Genomic DNA, 24,775 nt, shown 5'->3' on the forward strand with positions numbered 1-24,775 from the left:
ATACACTTTTTTTATTTAAACTCTTATGATTTAATTAATTTCTATAAAAGTGGATTGTATATTAAATTTTGTCAATATAATAACTTAAACATTAAACATTTTTAATGTACTAATTATTTTGGAATTATCTTGGATTTCTTTCTATTATTGTTCAACTTTTGTCATTATTTGATTGTGTTTTGTATATGGATAAGTTAGTAGTTTAGAATGTTGTTATTAGTAGATTGATTTAAATAGAGTAAGTGTATTAATAAGTAAAATTAATATTTTTGTGTTTTAAACTAATGTCATTAATAATCACTATTAGTTTTTAAAAAATTAGTAATTTCTTTTTTGCAAGTTTCTTCTATTTCACATTTTAATGTTTTCTTTAATACTAATATATATATTTTTATTTCATACTTTTCTTCAAACTCATAATATCAAATATTTTCATCTATACCATTCAAAGTAATCAGTTCTCAACAATTTCAGTATCTTCAACAAATTTCACTAGCCATTACGATTTGATCAGGTACGCCTATAACTTAAACTTCATCTTTCATTTTAGATGCACTTTTCTTATTTTTTACATTTAAGTTAGTGAATATCATGTTTGTATTGTAAAGTTTTTATGCAAAGATTTAAGCCCTACTAAAAATTATTCATGAATATTTGTTGCACATTTATGTCATAAATTTATTTAGACTATTTTTTGATATATTATATAGAATATATTGCTTCAGAATTTTATTTTTATGTAAGTCAATATTTTTAATATTAAAATTTAAATATTAAATATAATTGAATAGAAAGTTAATTCATTTATTGTTGTTAAATCATTATTTTTCTTGCTTTCATTATATATCTTAGGTCATGGAGAATCCTATCAACAGAAAACAAAATGCTGAAATCTGAGATCTGAAAAATGATGAAGATGTTGAAATTATAGAAATAACAAATACCACTTTTGAGGATTCCGCAAAGACTTATAAATCAATTTCCAGTCCTTCAGTATCAAGTGTCAATTCAAACAATTTCAATCAAACAAAGGTCCAAAAATTGGGAACAAAAATTATGAATTTGTGCAAACAATTGATTGAAAGACTTAAAGTCATTGCCTCAAATGCACATGCAATTGAAGGGGATGATGTGACTTACATTCAAGAAATAAAAGAATCATTCTATGGAATAGTTGACATAGTTGCTGCTTTTGGAGGCTTCTATAAAGAGTTATTTTATGATGAGCAATATGAACAAGGGGACTCCGAGTTAATTAGGGATGGGTTTATGAGATATTTAAATGAAGTCTAATGTGAAGAAAAGTCATAGTGCTCCATGCACTAAATTTTTTTTTAGTGTCCAACACACATTTTTGTATCTACTAAATTATATTTTTATGAAAATAATTTTTTTTTTTTTTTTGCATGTATTGTGTTATTAATCTCATATTTTAGAAAAAATAAAATGTAATTTTAATGTATTCCCAAAAGTAATAAGTTATTAAAAAGGTAAGAGCATATATAGTAATTTTTACATGATAAAGAATGCAATAAATCAATTAATAACAACATAGAATTTTACTAAATATAAAAATATACCTAAATATTCCTCTATTTCTAATATTTATAAAATATATGTTAAACTTTAATAAATACATAAATGTGGAATTTTAGGACATTTAGATGATATCAAAATGTAGGTTGAAATACAAAATTTTAGTAAATATGAACAATTCAACAAAATTACTTACTCTACAATATTTATAATACAAGCATTTTTTTAATATACTTGTATCCAAAGATTCCTTTCTATTTTGAATGTTTACATTTACATGATATTATTCTTATCACAATACTATAAATGACTATTTTTTATTTATTTGATTTCTCTATGTATTTTCTAGATTAGTTATGGTTCGACCAAAAAAACTCTTCTTTGAGATAGAGGAGCAAAGAAAACATTATAAAAGACAATATCAACAGGAATATCATAACCGTCGTATGCAACAAAAGACAGATGCTCAAAGTGATCAATTTGAAAGTCAGGGGAAAGGCATTGAACTAGAACAACATGGTAAACATAGACCAGATGTTACTATTGAATAATTACAAAGTGAAAGAATACAAGAGGATAACATAGAAAACCTACACATCAACACAAATAGATGTACACGTCTGTGCACATCTGAGGAGGCACATGCACAACAAGAGATAAGATGGAGGAAAAATGTTGTGATACATCCTATACACAATGAAGGTCTAAATAATGTAGGAAACATATAGAACAATGCCCACCTACAGGAAACACAAGAAATTACACATTGAGAAAATATTGCCATGAATGTACATAATCAGGATTATGAAGGAATACACATCAAGGCATATTTGAGGAGGCACATGAATAACAACTGATAAGAGAACAAAATAATGTTGGGATACATCCTATACACACTGAATGTCAATACAGTGTAGGAGAAGTACATAATAATCTCCAACTGCAAGCAACACAAGAAAATAAACATCAAGAAAATATTGAAATGAATGTACATAATCAGGATTGTGCAAGAAATCTTGAAGAGGAAGCTTTTACTTTAGTTAAATGTGTTGCAGAGACACCAGAAAATATAAATCAAAATGGAGTATGATCAACTCCTGAATCATCTAAACATGGTTTTCTTGATGCAAATGGATTGCTAGAAACTAATTTCATGAAATTACAATTGGCATTTCGAAATAAATTGGATAGGTTGGCATCTCCAGCTATGTGCTACATTTGTCAAGAAGGCTATATAGGAATTACTGTCTCTCGTACTCCTCAAGGTCCTATTTATACTAGATGCAAACAAGAAAAGGGCATCCATAGATTCTCAATTGAAAATAATATGGATCTAGAGGCACAACCAATAGATTTAGCAAATTTAACTCAAGTGGAAGAAGTGCTCATTGTGCATGTCAGCCCAATATTACAAGTGACAAATGTAATAGGTGGCCAATTAAAATACAAAGGGTACACAATAAGTTTTCCACAGAATATTGAGAGTGTGGCAAAGAAATTGCCTCATTTAGTTAAAGATCTTCCATTGATTGTAGTGCATAGAAAGGATCAGTGGGGAACACACTATAAGTTCATAGTAAATAGAGAACATGCGTATGCTGCTTTATGATACAAGATTATGCATGATAATTTCTACTTTGATGTGATTATTGATGAAAATGCTTTGGATAATATATCACCAAATGTAGATCATAACATTTTCAATGAGTTAAAAATAGTGCATACAGAGTTTGATTCTAATAGAAATGATGTTTTTTTTATGGGCCCTTTAGTTGAGACAGATGAGATAAATATAATAGAGCACACAACATCAATGGCATCCAAACCACCAAATGCACAAAGAGAATTAGAGTTAATTCATGTATGGGTCAAAAATCCTAACATAGACCCAACAAAAATAATGGATTGGCCTAACATTGGTGCATCTCCCATAAATGAATATACCATGCTAGGTTTACTTGATATGACATTTCCCTCATTATTCCCTAATGGTAAATGTGATTGGTTAGAACCACGAATGAAGAGAGTATATCTACATGAATATGTCAAACACTTGATACGATATAGAGATAACAAATTTGGAAAAAATCCAAGATTTTGTTACCATATGTTGAATATGATTATGAGACATCGAGCACATAGCTCTACAAGTGTTTGCATGAAAAAAAGTTTACAAGAAATGCCAATTACAATACAAGAGTTGCGTGAACATATGGAGAAAACACCACAGTCTCATTTAGCGAATAGATTGATGAGATTTGGGACCAGTTTAAGGGGAACCCAGTCATATTGGACAAAGTGTCGAGCAAAATTGACAGACATGCTTCACCAACTTGGATCACCAACAATATTTTTTACATTAAGTACAACAGACTTGTATTGGCTAGACTTGCATGCAATGATGCTTGGAACACCACCAAGTGATCCAAGAGAAGCACAAATGTGGAGGAAACAAAATATCATTGACTACCCACACATTTTTGCACAATACGTGCATCTACAAAATACCATTTTTAGAAAAGAAATACTTGAAAATGGAATGAATGTTGAAGACTATTGGTTCAGATATGAATCGCAACATAGGGGATTTGCACATGTCCATAGTTTTATTTGGTTAAAAGGAGCACCAAAAATGGAAAATATCGATTGGAATAATCAAGATCAGTTGTACTATGTTGCATCGTATCTCCATGATTTGGTTCATGCATGCAATCCTAGGCAAGATACACATCTTCGAAATATACAGGTATGATTATAAAAAATGGAAAATTCAACCTTATCTTTACTTTATTCACTTTAAAATAAATACAATTATGATGTTCAACTTGATCTAAATTTGTATTTCAGGTATATCAAAATTTTAGTCTACACCCATGTTTAAAAACACTAGACAATTGGTTGAGAGTGATTTCAACAATGACTATGATGAGATTTTAAATACTGTACAGAGGCACATAATGTGTAAAGAAGGTGCATGCCTATGCAAAAAGAGAGGAAAATTGGTTTGCAAGTACGTGTGTTTCCTAATTGATTCAATTTATTTCAATTGTTAATACTATTCTTTGTTTCTATATCATTATATTTATCAAAATGCTATATTAATGAAATATAGGTATAATGCACCATGACCGTTGAATTTAGAAGGATCTAGACTAAAGAAAGATTTAGAAACTAGTAAAAAAATATTTGAGCCACTCAGAAATGATGATAGAGTTAACTCATATAACCGTTACATACTACAACTTTGGAGAGCAAATATTGGTTGGCAACCTATTATGTCTAAACATGCGGTGATTAAGTATATTGCAAAGTATGCAACCAAAGCTGAAAGAAGTTCAGAGACATACTATCAGATGTTATTTCGACTAGCAAATGTAGAAAATCCTAATGATTTAGCATCAAAAGCTTATAAGAGACTACTCACTGAAACATTGATAGAAACGGATATTTGGGCACAAGAAACAAGTCATATGCTACTAGAGCTTCCTTTGGTGCAGAGTAGTCGAGTATTTGTCAACTTGAATGTTTCAAAGGAAGTATTCAAAACGTGTAGACCTAAATGTTGATGAAGAAAATGAGGAATGCACCATATCTTTCATCGATGCTTACAGAAATAAGCCACACTTTATGGAAGCTTTGTGCCTTATTGATGTTGCAAAATCATGGATATACAACAAGAAAAAGATAGGTAACGATAAATGGAGTCCAAGGAAAAAATCAGCTATTGTAAGAGTCTTTCCTAGATTTTACTCAATTCCTACACGTGACTCAGAAAAATGGATTGATTTTTGCTATTCAGAATTATTTCTTTATAAGCCTTTTCATGACATTCACATAGATATTGGCAATACTGATGATTCTATAGTTGCAACATGGGATAACTTCAGATATAATCCATGGCACCTTGAAAGAAGAAAAGATTTAGATAATAATGAAAATTAGTCTGATTTAGACTCTGACGAAAATGATAATGCCCAAGGCACTACTATAGAGAATGAATGGGAGATTTTATCTAGACTTCATCATGCTCAAATTATGCAAGTTTCAGAGATTGATATGTTGGGGAGAAGAGATATTGATCGACAAACAAATTGGTCTCAAGAATTTCAAAGTGAACAATACACAAATGAAGCTATAAATTTCATTAGCTTGATGAGAAATGAAGGTTGTCTTATACTAGATGAGATGCCACAAAGTGTGGACTATGAAAAGCTCAGTGAACAACAAAGTAAAGTAGTTAACATTATAATGTCACACTATTATACATGTCAAGATGCATCACCCTTATGCATGATAATTCAAGGGATAGTAGGAACAGGGAAGTCATATTTGATTGGTGGAATAAGTCAAGCATTACAAAAAGCATCCTTTCCACAATGCTCTCCTCTCCTTCTACTTGCACTGACAAGTGTTGCAACATTCAACATTGGTGCATCGACAATCCATTCCAATTTGAAAATACCTATTAAAGAATTCAATGAGCTACAAGGAAAAAGACTTGCACATTTCCAAGAGGAATTATCTAATGTAAAATACATATTGATAGATGAAATGAACTTCCTTGGAGAGAGGTTAATCTAAAACATAGACTCTCATCTTCAACAAGCATTCCCAAAAAATAGCCATAAAACTTTTGGAGGTATGTTTAGTATTTATTTTTCTTAGAGTAAGAGATTCACGTACTAATTTACTTTTTTTCCTTACTATTAGAAAACTAAAGCCAAAATAATATTATTTCATATAACATGTTTTCAATATTTTTCTAGGGATATCTATCATATTGGTTGGAGATTTGGCACAATTGCCTCCAGTTGGTGATAGACTAGTATATGAAAGTAGAGGGCATGCAAAGCTACTATGGCAAGAATTCCATACTATAGTTACTTTAAATCACATATTTAGACAAGATGGACAAAGCAATGAGCAAGAAAGATTTTGTGTTCTTCTATCAAATATAAGGGATGCAAACCCCACACTAGAGGATTGGATGATACTTATGTCAAGATGTAATTCAAACATGAGTATTATAGAAAATGAGGAGTTTCAAAGCGGTGTTCATTTATTTTCAACAAATGAAAATGTGTACAATCATAATAAGAAAATGCTACTATCATTAAAAAACCTTATTGCACAAAGCATTGCTATTAAAACAACACAAAGTTCTATGGATGGAGATGGAAGTGATGAGTTGGACATGGAACTACTACTTAGCAAAGATGCAAGGGTGATGCTAACTTCAAACCTATGGATTGAAGCTGGTCTTGTCAATGGAGCATTAGGATATGTTCGAAGTATTGTATATAGACCTGGAAGTGCACCACCTCTACCGCCATCATATGTACTTGTGGATTTTGATAGTTACTCTAGAATTCCTTTTGATGATCATCATCCTCAGAGAGTTCCAATTCTTGCAATTGATAGGGGTAACACGAAGCAGATTCCATTGAGACTGGCATGGGCTTTAACTATACACAAGTCACAAGGGCTAACACTACAAAGAGCTACTATTGATATAGGTCCCACTAAAAGAACTGGTCTCACATTTGTGGCAATATCACGTGTCAAATCTTTGCAAGGAATAAGAATTATGCCACCCTTCACTTATGACAAATATGAAAAAATGAAGATAGGGAAGCAGGTTGCTAGAAGAAAGGAAGAACAAAGCCGATTGGGAACCTTAGAAGTTATTTGATAGATTGTGCATTTTTTCAACACATTTTTGTTATTTTTTTGATATATTATGGACATTATCAATAAATTTTGGTGGTTTTTACTTCTCAAAATAATGAACAATATTATTATAATTTGTCTCTTGATCCAAATCCTTGGTGATAAAATCTAATGCTCATTTATTTATATTATATAAGTTTGGTAATTCAAATACATTATTTTGTACTTGAGTTAGTTATTTGAATGGTAAAAATTGCATAATCATATTTTTACTTGGTAAAAAAAAAATCTCTTATTCTAAGTATTTTTAATATTTCTTGCACAACATGCAATACGAAACATTATTTATTTTAATTCTTACTTTATTAAAAATTATGGTTAATTTTAAACTTATACTTTTGAAATACTGACATTTTCTATTTTTTAGTTTTTTTGTAGTAAAGAACTGAAACAATGGATGGTTCAGAAAATAAATAAAAAATCATTGTTGGAAGCCCAAATGGCTCTGTAAACTCTAATACATTTTTTGAATCTGATATTGATAAATGTGTAAGATTGGTTATAGAGTACTGCAAAGGTATCGTGAAAACTCTTGAACACACAGCATTAACGATTGATGATACTGACGAGTTAGAAATATGGAAAATGGTGGATGTTGCAAAAAGAGTACCTGAGGCATCTCATTATGTAGATGCATTTCCATCAATGATGAAAGTAGTTCATTGTGATCATTGCACAAATAAAGGTTGTAATACCAATCTGATCACTGAAGAATATGTCATGTACTTACATCATTATGGCGAAGTGCTTTACATATAGTTATTACTTCTTTGACCTGTGGTACTTATTAAATATGATTATATTAGAACATCTCTTTTCTCTTTGATTTGTGTAAGTTTGACAATCAACAACTTGTTTTTTTTTAATATATATGGTTTTTATGTGGTTTTATAAATATCTTCCGTATTCTTTTTTAACTTATACTGCAATAGAATGAAATTCAATTTTTTTAATTCTTCACATAATGTGTATAGTTACTTTCATAGCTCTATATTCAAAACATGTGTAGGCTATACTTTCATAAGTCTATATGCATAAATTTCTAATATGTTTGGTATCAAAATATTACTTTATATGGAAGTGACAAATATGTGGTAACACAAATATATCAAACATTAAATTTATTTATAATAAATCTTAATTCTATGTATAAACCTAACCATCATGTATAAATCCTAAACCTAACCATTAGTTTTTGTATAGATTTATATAATATGTACCATTAATAAAGTTCTAAAATAGATAGCATTAAATGGACATGGAAAATATAGATGGAGTGTTATTTATAATGTACACACCAAAAATAAATTGAAATCTAGATGTCTCTCGAACCAAAATTCTAATTATATGTATAATCCTAAACATAATTTAAATCTCAAGATTGTCCATTATCTGAACTCTAACATTAACATTAATCCTAATCTTAAGTATTTGAAGTATAATAATTGTTGTTGTATCATAAATATATTAATAATATTCTCTATCCTAACTGTTCAATCACCCTAATTATAATTCTAATCTTAATCTCGACCATAACATTAACTTTGATTTAAAGGCAAAACACAATCATAACCATAAAAATAAATTACGACCCTAACCATAAATCTAAGCTTAACAATAAACATTAATATTAAATTATAAACATATCATGATCAAAAATTTATTTCTAACTTGACTAAATTTTTATAATCATAAATATAAGTACAGGTCCTGATCCTTACCCTATCCCTAACTTTAATACTAATGCTAAGCATATTTCCACTTTAAACAAGATGATAGACCCAACATTAACACTAAATCTTATCTCTAATTATTATAATAAATAATATATGGTAAGAGTAATCCTAATACTAAACCTAACCATGATATAAATTGTAAAGTTGTATTTGAAACATAATCAAATAAATATATAGCAAGAGTATTCCTAATAATAAGTTATATTTGAAACATAAATATTTCCACTCTAAACAAGATGATAGACCCAACATTAACACTAAACCTTATCTCTAATTATTATAATAAATAATATATGGTAAGAGTAATCCTAATACTAAACCTAACCATGATATAAATTGTAAAGTTTTATTTTAAACATAATCAAATAAATATATAGCAAGAGTATTCCTAATAATAAGTTATATTTGAAACATAATCAAATTAATTATTCAATTTTTTATGCACACCACGACTGCTACTAGCTAATATATACTCTACATGTAGAATACGCCGAGATGCATCAAGGTGTTGAATTTTTTTAAATGTATATTAAAAGTGAATAATGAAAAAATTCAATGCCTTGATGCATCTCGGCATATTCTACATATAGAGTATATATTAGCTAGTTCTAACAAACCTTTATGCCATCGATGGAAAATAGGCCCAAACCATGTAATGAAAATGAAGCTATGTGATATATCCTTTCATTAATAGAAAACTCAATGTTAACTAAAGGTAGTTCCTTATGTACCCATTCTTTCTGGAGATGTGTGTACCTTAAGGGAACCTTCCTATCACCTTCACTCTCATTATCATAGGAGCATGAACCCCCTCAACAAGAAAAAATTCATTCATTTATTGATTTTTCTTCTAGTATTTTGACCTTTAGTTGATCTCCCTATTTTAGACCTACTAGATGTCTCAATTTTGTCTTCTATTCTCGCATTTTCCTCACTTGAGGAAGAAAAATCAAACAAATATCTATTTGGTGATACCTCCAATCCATAAAATGAGAGATATGCTAGGACTAAAGTTGATGTTGACGATAAAGAGAAAATATGCAAATAAAAAATTGTATCTATAGGGTCTATTGACTTATACCTATTGATCCATGTGACTATGCTAGATCCTAGTCAAAGGCATTGTATAGCTTGCATATGTAAATCATTTATCTTAAGTTAGCAAAAAAATTGGTCTAATTAATGTGTATATCTACAAAAATATTGGACATGTTGTACTTAATGTTTATATCTGCACATATGGTTTTGAAAGAAAAAGTTGGTCACCTTGCTCATCAAATTCACCCATATTATAATGAATGAAAAATTGTTTTCTTACAATGCTCTATATACTACAAACTACATAGAAGACAAAAATTACATGATGCATTCATAAAAATCATTGTATATTTTATAATTCCTTACCTCTACTCTATGTGTGTTAGCTATAAAATATCATTATATATAGTCCATGACAATAGAGTTTAGCACACAATAACTTAACTATAAAAATATATAAGTCATACAAATTTCTATAAATAAATCATGACCCCATCATACTTGACATTGATTGTAGCTCAATAAAAATTTTATTGATATGTCATTGATCGTCATCTTCATCCATGTCATCATCATTATCACCATCATCTTACTTGTCACTTTGATCATTGTCATCACCATCACCATCTTCATTTTCATCATCATCATCTTCATCACCATTATCATGACCATAATCATCATGACCATCATCACCTTGATCATCACTATCTTCATCAGCATGATCATGATCATGATCATCACCATCATCATCATCATCACCAAAATCATCATCATCATCTTCTTCTTCATCATTGTGTAACAATTGTTCATGATCATCATTTACTTCATCTTCTGATTCTTTAGTATCTTCTTCTTCTATCAGATTATACTTTAGTGGCCTTCCTCTTGGATTATGTCTAACAAAAAATGACCAAACTAGTTTGTGTGGAATTGAAAAGTAAAACACTTGCTTGCATTGGCTTAGAAGAACATATTCCAACTAGCTCAAATGACCTTGTATTAATCATTGTAAATCAACTATCATTTTCAATAACAATCCTATTAGGATCATTTTGATTTAGCCATAGCCTATACCATTTGACAATAAATAGAACTAATTTGAATGAATTAGAGTTGCACTCAAGTATATCATCCAAAATTCCATAGTATCAATTTTTGGATTGATGAGGATATATGTTATTTCTAGATGAAATATTGGTGACTACAAAGACTGCACTTATCCTAGAATCACAATTTCTCTTCATTTCATCTAATTTTTTATGCAAAATTTAAGGCCATGGTAGTATATAGCTTTGTGGTGTTTGATCTGCAATTATTCGAACATGTCAAGATTATTTGCATCGATCTATGAGTTGATATTAAACTTATGGGTCATGATTAGTAATCTTCTATGTACCTTTCAATGTCTCCATCCATATGCTAGATCAAGTACCATTGGCATAACATTGGGATCTCCATTACGGTGAGCTTCTTTAACCAACCATTTAACATCATCTCATGTTAATGAGGGACCATTTTCTTGAGACTGTTGAATCCATACCATCATCCAATCAAGATTTTTTGCAATATACAAATGTAGTGCATCTCACTCATGACCAACTATAAAGAAAACAACTAGACTAGTTAGAAACAACTTATATTGATTATGGATAAGAATTAATTAACTAAAAAACATAACTTATAATTACCTATTACTCTCCTCAATCTACCTTTCTCTGTCAGGTACTCCCCTTTGATTTTGTTAATAGAGTTGGGATCCCAAATATGATCTACATAGATATTTGCTGCAAATTTTGGAAGATACTCAATAATGTACACCATGGTTTGGTATACCATATATACCTCTAACACAAAATCCTTAGGACGTGCTCTTTGTCAAGCCAAGCTCTTCATAAAATTCAAGTGCCTCTCAACCATCCACATTGACCTAGTTTGTATAGGTCCACACAATTCAATCTCCTCAACTTGATGTATGAGGTTGTGTTCTTGAGCATTGAAAGAAGTTGAAGGTAAACACTTTTGTATTTCACACATAAGCTATGGAATTTTTCTCTTCCAATATTTTGTATCTTTTTTATCAATTTCTTTAGATGATAACCACCTAAAAGAGATTCAACACACAAGAACATATAAATAGGATTTCAGATAAAATTATACAATAGATTTCATAAAAAATAAAGCAAGTCATAAATATAATATATGTATAATAAATCTAAGAAATAACACTTCTAACCTCATGTATTTTCCAAGATCATATATAAATTGTTTAATATTATTGTCAAACTAGTGTGGGATGGATAGAGGTAGGATGTACTACAATCATTAAAAAATGACTATTTCAATATATTATGAAATAATATAATAGGTAGTATAGACAATTTTACAAATATATTGTAAATAGAGAACATGACTTAACTTGGCAAAGGAATGTCAGTCACATGTTTCCAACCCTGGCCTAGAATCACCTCTCTTTGATACAAGAGTGTTTATAGTTTCAAAAAATTCTATGAATTTTTTTTTTTTAATGAATTCTTTTAATGCATCACTTTTTTATCCATTAATAACTAAGAAAAGGAACTTGTATTTATGTGGTCTCCATTGCTATTTGATTCCATTAAATCTTTTAGTGCATAATTGGATATATGAATGTCAGTAAGAATTTTGACAAATTTTTCTCTATCACACTTTCCATCCAATATTTTCCATAGTGTTTCTATGACATTCTTTCCAATATGCATAGCATCAAACAAATGCACAATTGAGATATCCTTGTAGTATGGTAACCTACTAAATTGAGTAGGATAATTTTTTGTTCCTCTAGGAAGTTGGTCATTGATGCTTGACAACCTTCATGAGCATCAATTATATCATTACTAAATAAAAGACAATACCAAAATATAAATTTCAAACTTCAGATGACAAACTGAACATTACCTCGATGATTTAGTCGATCATATTCCAACTTCCATAGATGAAGTGTCATTCTTCATGGCCTTGATGTTGTCTCTTCTTTCCCATTAAAAATATATTTTTTAGTAATTTGATACGAATGATTATTGTGGAGAAAGTGCCTAAACTCATCGAACATCTACTTTTCTAAACTTCTTGAATGACAAGATTTCATCTTCGAACCATAAACTGGATGTGAAATTTTCCCTTTTTCTGAAGACCTAAAAGATCATGTACAATTGGATTGTGTTCAATTATCATGCACAACTTAAAAATACAAAAATAATGTGTAAGACTATAACATACCAAAAATATATGACTTTAACAATATAACATGCCGCAAAAATGAGTTAGCCTAGGGGCATCATGTATTGTCCATATAAGGATTGCATGAAATTGAAATTGTCTTTGTCCAATCGGTCTAGAGATGTCATACATAGTGACCCCATTCCATAGCTTCAACAACTTGTCAATAAGGGGTTCAATATACATGTTCATATCTTTAACTTAGTACTTACCTAGTAATTTAATAAATATAAACATTATATAATTATTATGACCATTTTCATGCACTATTTATAAATTAATTTAGATAACTATTAAATGAAAAAAATACCTGGTACAATCATTAACAAAATTATGTTCTCTCTCTTTATAGACATCCAAGGAGGAATGTTATTGTTAATAACAAAAATAGGCCACACTGAGTAAATAGATCTCATATCTCCAAATGAATTGACACCATCCACTGCTAATGAAAGTTTGAGATTATGAGGCTCTTCTTTAAAGTGTGGCCATGTTTTTTCTATCTCTTTAAGTGTAGAACCATTCACAAGCATTCACATAATGTTATATTGAATTCTATTGCATGCATGACAATCCATAAATTGTGCCAAGCCAGTGCAGCTGAATAACCATTGAAGACATGGAATAATAAAAATTTATCAAAGAACCTTGTGGGCCACTTTTTTTGTTATTTGATCTCACCAATATTTACTAATATAAAAATCAGAGCATTTTGTTACAAATTCATGTTGTTTATGATATAGAATGTGATCATTGTGAAATGCATGTATTGTCTAATACTTCATTCCAATTTGATTCATAATGGTAGAGAATTCTCAGTCCAAATGAGGTAGAATGTTTGATGGTGGTAACAAAAATTCACCTATCAACCTACAACAAAAAATATGAATTATTAATATAATGAATAGTAATGTTATGCTAGCATTAAAGATGACAAAAATGACATACCTTATCATATGTGACATTGCTACATTGGATAAATCATTCATAACCTTCAAATTCACCAACAACACTATAGCAAAGAGAAGAGTTGTTTGGGAGCCTTTGTATAGGTGCTCATGTGCCTTCTCAAGTATAGGTATATCAAGACCATCTTCATCATCATTATAAGATTTTCTAGTACCATCATTGTGAACATCTTCATTAGTTGTGACAATACCATCTTCTTTAATCATGTCCTCTGGCACATTATCATCTTCTTCCATGGGAGTGTTATCCTCAGCTTGGATATTCACACCTCCATGTTCCTCCAGTAGGAAATCCACATTCAACAATTGACAAAAAGTGTGGCCTCCTTCAACATGACCATGTTTCCTACAATGACTTTGAGTTGTTGTGATTAGAATTCTTCAATTCTTTAAGCCCTTACACTTTTTGCAATGACAATTACATTTATCAACTTTTCTTTAGAACTCAGACCACAATCTAGCAATTCTCTCATTATTTTGTTCTAGGTTCATATTGTTAGGCGTAGTCTTTCTTCATAGGAAAATATATCTACAAAATTATTGGAGATGTTGTACTTAATGTTTATATTTGTACATATAGTTTTGAAAGAAAAATTTGGTGTAATTAATGTGAATATCTACAAAAATATTGGACATATTTTACTTAATATTTATATCTACACATATGGTTTTGAAATAAAAAGTTGGTCTAATTAATGTGTATATATACAAAAATATTGGACATGTTGTACTTAATGTTTATATCTGCAAATATGATTTTGAAAGAAAAATTTGGTCACCTTGCTCAAATTGACCCATATTATAATATCAACAACTTTTGTTGACATAAATTCAACAACTTTCATTGAGCCTGTCCTTTACTCATTTTTCATAAGTTGGGGTTGTTTAATAGGGCAAGTTTGTATTCAGAGTAGAGTATACACACATCAAAGTTGTGACTTTTTATTTTAATAGTCTAGCATGATTCATTCTGGCAATTGTTTGGCTTTCCTTGTGCACATGTATAACTTTATGTTCAAGCACCCATAGTTAGATATTAACCCAAACATATTACTATTCTATTGATCAAATTTGGTGGTATCAATTTTTACATAAAAATGGACAAATTAGTTATTTTCCCCCATGTTTCAGATAGTGTCTATGATGAAATGCATAAATGTTGTGGTGGTAATTTTGGGATAGTAAACAACTCCACCTTTCATTAACCTACTCCTTAGAAATCCAAGAAATAGGAGTAAAGATTAGAGCATTTAAGGAAAGCCTTGTCACAAAGGAATTCCATTATACAGATTGAAGATTTGACCTCCAAAATAATAAAGGGAACATCATCAATGTCCAAGGCAGTAAATATGATGTGCAACAAGATTGTGCCTGATGGTGTTTGAAAATGCTGGAGGGTTTTCAATTATCCCACTGAGAAACTAACATATCTAGGGGCAGCTAACTCCCATTTTCAACATGCCATTTTTGGCAACAGGCCAACTATAAGGCATGACCCTTCTTCTACTTCAGGCTCTGCTAAACCTAGGTAGGTAGACCTCATATTCAATCAATATCGTACCAATGTAAAAACATATCTTTGAATATATTAAGTAGATAAAACCCTTATATCTCCTAGTAACTCATGAAATGACACAAATCTACAGTAGCTAAATGCAAATCTAGAATATTCAGAAGCTGAGTGAGGATTAAACATTTAGGTCCTCTAACATAAAATGTAAAGATGATTTTGATTTTGATTTTATGTGGGTGGGGGAAAGTAGATGAAAACCATGCATGGACAACAACTTAATGACCCTGTATCTGATCAGTGTCTAATCCATTGGGCAAATTCATGAATCTCCCTCATGCATTTTGATATCTAATACTTATTCATATATTTAGATATATGATCTATCCATTAACCTTGCTCATAGATATCAATGTTCATTTCAAATCTCATTCTTACCTGATATCCTTCTCAATAAACCTGCAACCCTATTGTATCTCTGAAGCATTTACACAATTCCTTGAATCATCAGCAACAATGAAACAACATACAACCTTAAGGGACTGCAACTATGACCTAGGCTCTTTGTTCAAAGATCATAAAACATCATAGCTCAACTAAGAATGGAGACAAGATTTAACATGAAACTCAACCCTTGCTATTCTTTGTATTAATTTTCTTGAAATAATACATGAAAATGCATGAAATTAACTCACAAATCACCTAATAAACTAGACTGTATAATAACATATGTTGTCATACAAGAGAGAAAATGGTGGGAATGAGAAATTGATGGGATGGGAAGGGGGTATCATAGCCAAAGCAAGGCTTCATGGTTTGGAACTAGCACATCCCATATCTTCCATCCAGAATTCATCAATTCCAAGGCCAATTCTACTAACTATTTTCATTCTAGAGAAAGCTTTCCAAAATTCCAACCCATACAATGAAAGAAAGAAAGAATGATATAGGATGAATGATTTCCCAGATCTGATCTTTTTTTGACAAGTGTCCACTTGGAAAACCTTCTCAGCAGGTTAAAACCATCTTTCTTATCTTTTCCCTCAAATGTTGAATCAAATCTTTCATCAGTTATGGCTTCAAAAGCATCAAATATCTAAAATGTCTGATTGAACAAGTAACGGATTTGATTCTTGATTTTTACTCATGGTAGAATGAAAATTAGTTAAAAATTTTACTTCTAAAAGCCAAGGAAACACTCTAAAATTGATTTTCTTCACACCCAGACTTTACTAAGCATTCAAAACTGCCCTAAAACAAACTTTGATGCTTCATGATGATTTCAGCCTATTCTGTTGCCAATGCCCTGGATTTTACGAATTGATCTATAGCTCAAACCGGTGAGCACCTGTGTAAGAATCAACCTCAAATTTAGAAAATTTCGTTTCTCCCATTTTTGATGATATATAACATCACATATCTAGCCTCTTGGAAACCTTCTAAATTTCATTTTGAAAAATGCCCTCTTGGTAGAAAATTCAGCTCTTCACATCTTGAATTTTAAATTTAGAAAAATTTAAAATATCTCTAAAGTTAAACTTTAGAATAGAGAAGCCCTTTTAAAACCTTTTTAAATCTGATGTGCAAGTTTTTTGCAAAACCATTTTAAGAATGAAATTTTAAAATTGTTTTTTTATTTTTTACCCAACGCTTTCAATTTTGGGTCAACCCAGGTTTGACTAGTGCCACATTCTAATTTGTTTAATCCTACACAGTAGGTGCCACATGTCACCACATTATCTATCCTTCTTGTTGCCACATTAACATGTCACTTGGATGCCATGTCATACTCGCTATGTCGCTATGTTAACTGGCATGCAACTTCGCCTTAGTGACATAGCGAGAATTGTTAGATCTACCATGTGGCATGATCTAGTGCATTCTTGGTATTTTCTTGTCACATCATCACCCAGTGACTCTGTCACTACCTCTTGTCACATGTTGATTCGCTACTGAATCTGCCATGTCACACCAACACGGGACCCACAATCTCTTTTTGTATCTTGCCAGTTTTTTGAATTTTCTAGCTAGTCGCTATGTCACTAGTGCCAAATTTCAAGACTTTCTTGATGGTTTCAAACTCCTGCTGACATCATTCTATTAACATGCACATTTGTTCAAAATATATTTGTCTTTGGACAACCACAGGCCCACCTCCACATGTGCTTGGCTTCCAAAAGCCCCCGTCATTAGACACTAAGCGCTTTGTGTGAATTAGTACTTAAAGGCTACTTAATACATCCCCACATAGAATGTGGGATAAAAGCTTTAGATTTTCCTTTAAGCCGCTACCTCTTGTCTTCTCACGTGAGGTTCCTAAATGCAAACACCCCTGCTGCTTTAGAATTGGCAGATTTCCTTCATGCAGTGGCTTTGTTTTATACTTCCTTTCTTTGTCACTTATGGCTTGGGCATCAGGAAACTTCTTTGCTTATTTCAATGTGGAGCTGGAGCTGCTTGTTGGGCTTCTTTCCTATGCTCATTTTACTCTCTTTCTTACTGACATGCTCTGGTCTTTGGTTGTTGCAGCTTCTTTTTCTGATGTGGTGCATCTTTTATTCTTGCGTGTGGCCCTTTATGCCATGGATGTCCTCCTCTTAAGTCTGCAGCTCCATGAGGCTCCCTTGCTCATCTATTCACAGGTTCTTCCCATTTGCGTTGGCTTGTCTATGGTGAATGGGTTTTTTCTTTGTCTAACACCTAACTCCAACTATGGTGTGAGTGGGGTGCCCTTTGATCTACATTGAGCCGTAACCTCCTTCTCCTAATTGCCTACCCCTACGGCTTCATTTTATGGTTTGTGGGTTGGTGACTTCTTTAAACATGAGTGTTGACCCTCTTCCTTCTTAATGCAACCTGCCCTGTTCCTTTAATGGGCCTTTGCACACAACATCTATACACATACAATGAAAGTTTCACGGTTGGAAGGGTCGAAAAGAATTTTTGATTATTCACCAACGCATAGTCAAAATTCAGGCACATGTACGAGGGCACTGTGGTAGGGGAGCTCTATTTATGAGAATTACCCAACTTAGATGATCTTAGCACAGAAATATAAGAAAGTTCTTTTTCCTCTGACATCCCACACTTATCATCTCCATATTGAACCAACTGCTTCCTATGGAATGAATGCACTCGGAAGGCTCCTTAGATATGGGTTGCTACTTGAGAAGCATTTCTAACTGCAACGAGTGAGTCTTTTAATGAAAATTGGTCTTCTCTTCCTCCTTCATCAAGCTGAAGAACATTATGCTCTACCACAAGCTCCACAACTTTCTTACCAGCAAGAGTTTCTGAAACACTACCCATAATATTTTCATTTATTGATAAATTAGACAAATGACTTGTCGAAGAAGACTCTGCCAAATAAGTTGCAATGCCTTTGTGTCCTCAACTGGAGGCTAGATCTACAGGTGTATGACCAACAGAAAGTTTAGGTGTTAGATCTGTTAATGCCCCTAGAGTTGCCTCTAAGTTGATGAGTGCCGATACTGTCTATTCTCTTCCATAGTATGTAGCCCAGTGAAGAGCTGTCCAACCATGTAAATCACGAAAGTTGACATTGACACCAGCAGAAACAATTGGATTCATTGCCCAGTCATAGCCAAGAGCAGCCACCAAGTGTATAGCTCCTTTCCCTTGGTCATCTAGCACATTTGGCCCTTTACCTTTAGCATTTATTTTTGAAAGAAGCCAAGCATGTAATTCTTCCTTGAGTAACTTTTGCACCAACTTTGCACGTGCCTTACCAAAGTCGGCTATAGATTCTTTTACAGAGCTCTCCATCTCTAAAACTTCATGATCCAAGGATTATAAAATCATAATGATTTCAGCCTTAATAGATTTGCAAGACTCATGATTCTCTTATTTGGCCAGTGAAATCAATCGGGCCCAAAGTGGGTCCAACTATTTTTTTTTTTCATTCCTGAACAACTAAATCCTCAAACTGGCCCGTTAACATTTTAATATTCACTGGAATTGATTTCAATCATTAATTGATCATTAAAATCTCATTTTATCATTTTATTTCAACTTGTCGACTTTGTATCGAGAGGTTCATTGACTAGCCTTAAAAACTGATCCAAACACCTGATCGAGCTCCAAAACTTTACCACTGATTCTTTGCTCTGCATTCTTGAACCCTGTCAAATCTCATCTCATGATGAATTCGGGTTCAAAAGATATTCACTATTGAGGTTGACCTTTTAAAATCACCTATAGATAAACATGTCAAAAAGCAATAAACTGGGTTCAAATTTGGCTTTGAAAACTGGACAAAGTAACACTTGGAAGAACGAAAATTGGGGAATTGGTTTTCTGTCATGAGGAGAGTACAACTCTAGGATTTGGTCTCATGAAGGATCACGAGGAAAATTTGGCGGAGGTGCAAAGTTGGCCACCTGGATTTGCAAAAGAGTGAACACTAGTAAAAAAACATTTTTTGGGAATGGAATGACCCTCGTAAAGTGTAAAGATGGATTCCTCAAGGCTTGAAAACTGACACACTTGGAGTACTTTCAGAGGAAAACATAGTGGTCAATCCATTTAATCTATGAAATCACGGATCTCAAGTTATAATGTCACGAACAGGGGTTCCAATCAATCTGCACTTTATGACACCAGTAAATAGATAGAAATTGTGTTTGGAATTATGTTTGAAAATTGATCAAATGGATTCGCCATAAGCTAAAACTTGAAACATAACAAGTCTTTGACATCTACAATGCAACGCAAAAGGAATTTTAGCATTCAGGTCAACTGGTCAAAATTTTTAATACGTCAAACAAGGCTTCCTAGAAATGTGTGCAATTTGCAAATGTGTAAAAACAGTAAACTACCAACTTTGAGGGATTTAAAACCTAGTCAAATGAACCTGAAACAACTTGAAATTTGAAATATGGGTTCTCTGGTATGGACAGTAAAGATTCCCAAAGTGGCAAGTCACAAAACAATTCTTGGTTCAAGATATTCAGATGCAAACAAGGCCTCCTGTCACTGTTTGACACTTTGGTGAAAATGTAGAAATGACAAATGCTCAAAATGAGCCTTCACGAAATGGCTTAGAATGTCAATTTGACTTCATGAAACAAGTGGATAGGCTGAATGCAAGGTGCTAAAAGCATTGAACAACTCTTAGGCCTCAAAGGCACAGTCGGGTACATAGGCATTTAAAAGCATTTATGGGGCTCAATTTGACTCAATTTTAAATGGACACTCAAAATGAGAATGCAATTTTGAGCACTAACAGTGCCCTCTAGAGGATTAATGATAAGAGATGTTGACTTCAAATTAGTCATGACTTTCCACACAAAGTTAGAATGTATTAATCCTTTTTACATGGCTTCTGTAGATGTCTATCATATTTTGCAAATTGGAGTTGGGAACTCAAACTATTTATCATACATCAGATGTATATTTTACCCAAGGGATTGTTCCTAACTATACTAGGCATAATTGTGAATATTTCTAAAATCTTCAAAACAAATTACTCACAAAATCAACATTAAATGTATGTATGTAATCATTTTATAGAGTACTTTTTGATAGATATATTCTCCGAAGCCTTAGGTATTCCTTTCTATTTTTTAAGCTGGGTGCATAGACCAGTGTCTTTGTGGCAATTCTAGCCATTATTGTATGACTAGGTAAAATTGCATTTTCTAACTAGGTAATAGGTTATAATGATTGTGAGTCTTATCTTCAACATCTCTTGAATCCTTAAACATTTACACATAATAGTTCTTATTAGTTTAGCAAGATGCTTGACACCTACTTGTTTTCTCTATATCTCTCTTCCTACATCCCCACCTTGTCAGGTCACATATATTAGCCATTATTCCTATAAGATGTGTCATCAAACAAATAAAACTAGTTTGAAAAGATTGTATGTGAAATTTTCATAGAACAAATTGATAAAATAACAAAATATGATTTTCAAGTACCTCAATCTTCAATAGAGACATTGTGGGTGCATATGTATCAATTTGATTAGATTGTCCTTCAACCAAAAAATAAAACTCTTTCTTATATTATGTTGAATTTTGAAAGCTAGACATCGCAAGTGTGAATGCAATTATCACAAATGTGGTTTTGAAGTTTGTGAATGTCTAATGCACAAACTATATTGGGTTTGTTCTAGGTATATAAAGTTTTCTTATTATCTTCATTGGTTTTTGGTATATAGAGTACCTGTGTTGTTCAAACAACATAAAATTGCATAGCTAATATTAGATCCTTATTTGTATAGAGCTCTGACTTTCACTTGGTGGTTGACGAGTTCTATTTTTTTAATTTTGTGATCATTTCACCTCAATCTATTTTGGTTATGGAAAACATAATAGGGCAGAAAATGGATAATTTGTTTGGCTATTTGACTTGATTTAGTATGAAAAAATGACTACAAAAGCTACTCCTTTAGCTTTCATACTGTGCCAACAAAAACTTATGTGAATAACAGTTACACTTTTTTTTTCCCTTTTCCTTTAGTCCATTTTTTGTGATGTTAAACTTCTATAAATAAATTTGGTTGTTCCATAGTTGTATATAGATTTTAGATCATTTATGTTTTATAATATATAAATATGGCAATTGAAGAACTGTATATGGATGATGATGATGTATAATTCTTGCACACTATTGAGCACACTCTATTTTATGTTTGATAACCTATGAATAGTTTTGATAGATGGGAGGATGGAAAAGGAATGGGTTACTACTAGGTTTTGGATTTTGCTATGGAAAATATCGACATCACGAGTAAATGGGTACTGATTTTGTGTAGGACGAGCTAAAATGACAAGGTTTCGAAGCTTGAAAATGTCTTGCATATTGAAAAAATAAATTATTTAAGCAAGAATTTAAAAAATGGATTTTATAGCATGAATTTGAGATGAAGAGTCATGAGTTCATAGTAGTCCTCCACAAGAGACAAAACTACTCCAAGTGAACCATCCCTTGATGCTAATCACTACTTTTTATCAATAAATATTTGCTTAAACCTTTTTTGTTAAGATACACATCCCTTTCAAGAACAACTCTCTATAATCCCAACTCCTCTTTGGTGTTTTCTATGTTGGGAAAAATAATTCTGACTCTATGATCTGAGCCTGTATGGTAGGGTCATATCACTTTATATATCACTTTTGTTGTTTAAAAAAATTCCCAAGCTTTCCTTTATTATCTTATACTTCATGAACTACGTTATGAGTCAAAATATTTGTGTCTTTGTATCTAATAGCCACCTATACTAAGAATTTCCAAAGAAAATGTATTTTTTCTTGTACTTATTAAACTTACAGACAATATGCACCTTCTATATAGGAATGTGGAAGGGAAAAAAATTATTGATTTAACATTATCTATGCCTTCTATATAAAAATGTTAGTAGAGGTCAACATATTAATTCCTCCTCATCATTAAAAAAGATACAATAAATTGGTTTTATGATAATACTTTCATGAAAATTAACAATTTGATATGGTAGGGTTCTTTTACATAACTCAACACTGTAGAAACACTATGATTTGATTGTGTTATGACTTTTTGTCCTACAACTCATAGTAGAGATCAAATAGTTTACACTCCTATTCTTAATAGTTAATAATGTAAGCCAACAACAATGACTATTCATATAGATATTAATTAAATATTATTGTGGCTTGCCATGTTTGCTTAAAAAAAAAAAATACATTCCATCCAATGCATGACTATGACTATCTTTACTAGTAAATATTTAGTACTGTACAATTGCTTATGATTCAAATGTGTCACAATTATTTCAATTCCTACTTCACACTAAAGATTAAACATGGTACACTTGCATTCTTAATGACGTAAGCTAGAAAAAATGACTCTATTTATCTACACAACTAATTCATCCAAACACATCCCTATGACCATCTTTTCGAGTTCTCAGAAGTAGTAGATAATTCACTTCCTACAAGATATTTTAATGATTTGTAGGTCCCTTGGCATTGCACAGTTGTCCTAGACCATAATTCTGTAAACTTGAATGAGTGGAAGTGATATTTCATCAAATTGAAAGCAAAGTTGTTTTGATCACATAAGAGGATTGAGATATTTTCTATTCACCAAGGAAAACTGTGTTGATCTTAGATTGGTTTTGACAATTGAGTGTCAACACACTTAAGATATTTACTAAGTTCATGCCGAGTTAGTAATACATGGCGAGCATAATTTGTATAGATGCTGAGTTGTAATGAGTGTTGAGTCACTCATGTGTCAAGTCACTCAAGTGCCGAGTAGATAGACCATGCCGAGTGATTCAAGTGACAAGTAAGTAGTTGATGCCAAGAAATTCAGGTGTTGAGCTAGAAACAAAACTATAGTATGTGTTGAGCATTAGTATTATCAAGTGTCGAGTAACATAGATCATATCTAGTTGTTTGTGATGGCACAAAAAACTATGTAAACTATTTTTTTTGTCAATTTTTGGATAGATCTCAAAGCTTTAAAGATAAGGACAAATCTATTTGGGTTCCCTATGAAATCAACATGCAACCAACCAGAAAATTGGAAAGGTAAAATGGAAAAAAGAATGAATTTTAGCCATAGATTCATACCTAACCCTAAGCCACCAAAGTCATTATAAAGAAGACGAAGGCTCATAATTAGTAGAAGAATGTAAATGAAAATAAAAGGAAGAAAAGGGGTGAATTAAATAGTGATCATTCAAGGTGACTTAATAGAGTGAAAGAATTGTAGAATTAGTTTATAAAATAGAGGATCAAAGACACATTATTGGAAAATTAGATCAAAAAGGATTAAGAAGGAAAAAATGGTGATGTAAAATCAACAAGTTAAAGTTGTAAGTCATCAGATCAAACATTCTACTATTACTTTCTAACAACTATATCAACATAGTGAAATTCTTTGGACTAATGTTGACTTAACAGTCATTGCAAAATCCTTTAACAAGGTGACATTCCAAATGAATGTTCTAAAGTCCTTTAACTAGGAACACTTCTAACAAGGTGTTAAAA

General features: G+C 31.6%; 1 protein-coding gene across 1 annotated transcript; it reads left to right on the plus strand.

The window, feature by feature from the left end:
- Positions 1-6,700: 6,700 nt before the first annotated feature.
- LOC149574716 (uncharacterized) lies at positions 6,701-7,228 on the plus strand. The gene has a single exon (XM_089815958.1). It carries the CDS (start codon positions 6,701-6,703, stop codon positions 7,226-7,228), a length of 528 nt encoding a protein of 175 aa, XP_089672084.1.
- Positions 7,229-24,775: the final 17,547 nt, after the last annotated feature.

The sequence above is a fragment of the Cupressus sempervirens genome, chromosome 2 (assembly GCF_028749045.1).
Source record: "Cupressus sempervirens isolate cs-2001-9-10 chromosome 2, ASM2874904v1, whole genome shotgun sequence".
Lineage (NCBI taxonomy): Eukaryota > Viridiplantae > Streptophyta > Pinopsida > Cupressales > Cupressaceae > Cupressus > Cupressus sempervirens.

What these genes read in the sequence shown, in the direction of transcription:
- LOC149574716 (XM_089815958.1), top strand. Translation starts at nt 6,701, where the DNA reads ATGGATGGAGATGGAAGTGATGAGTTGGACATGGAACTACTACTTAGC.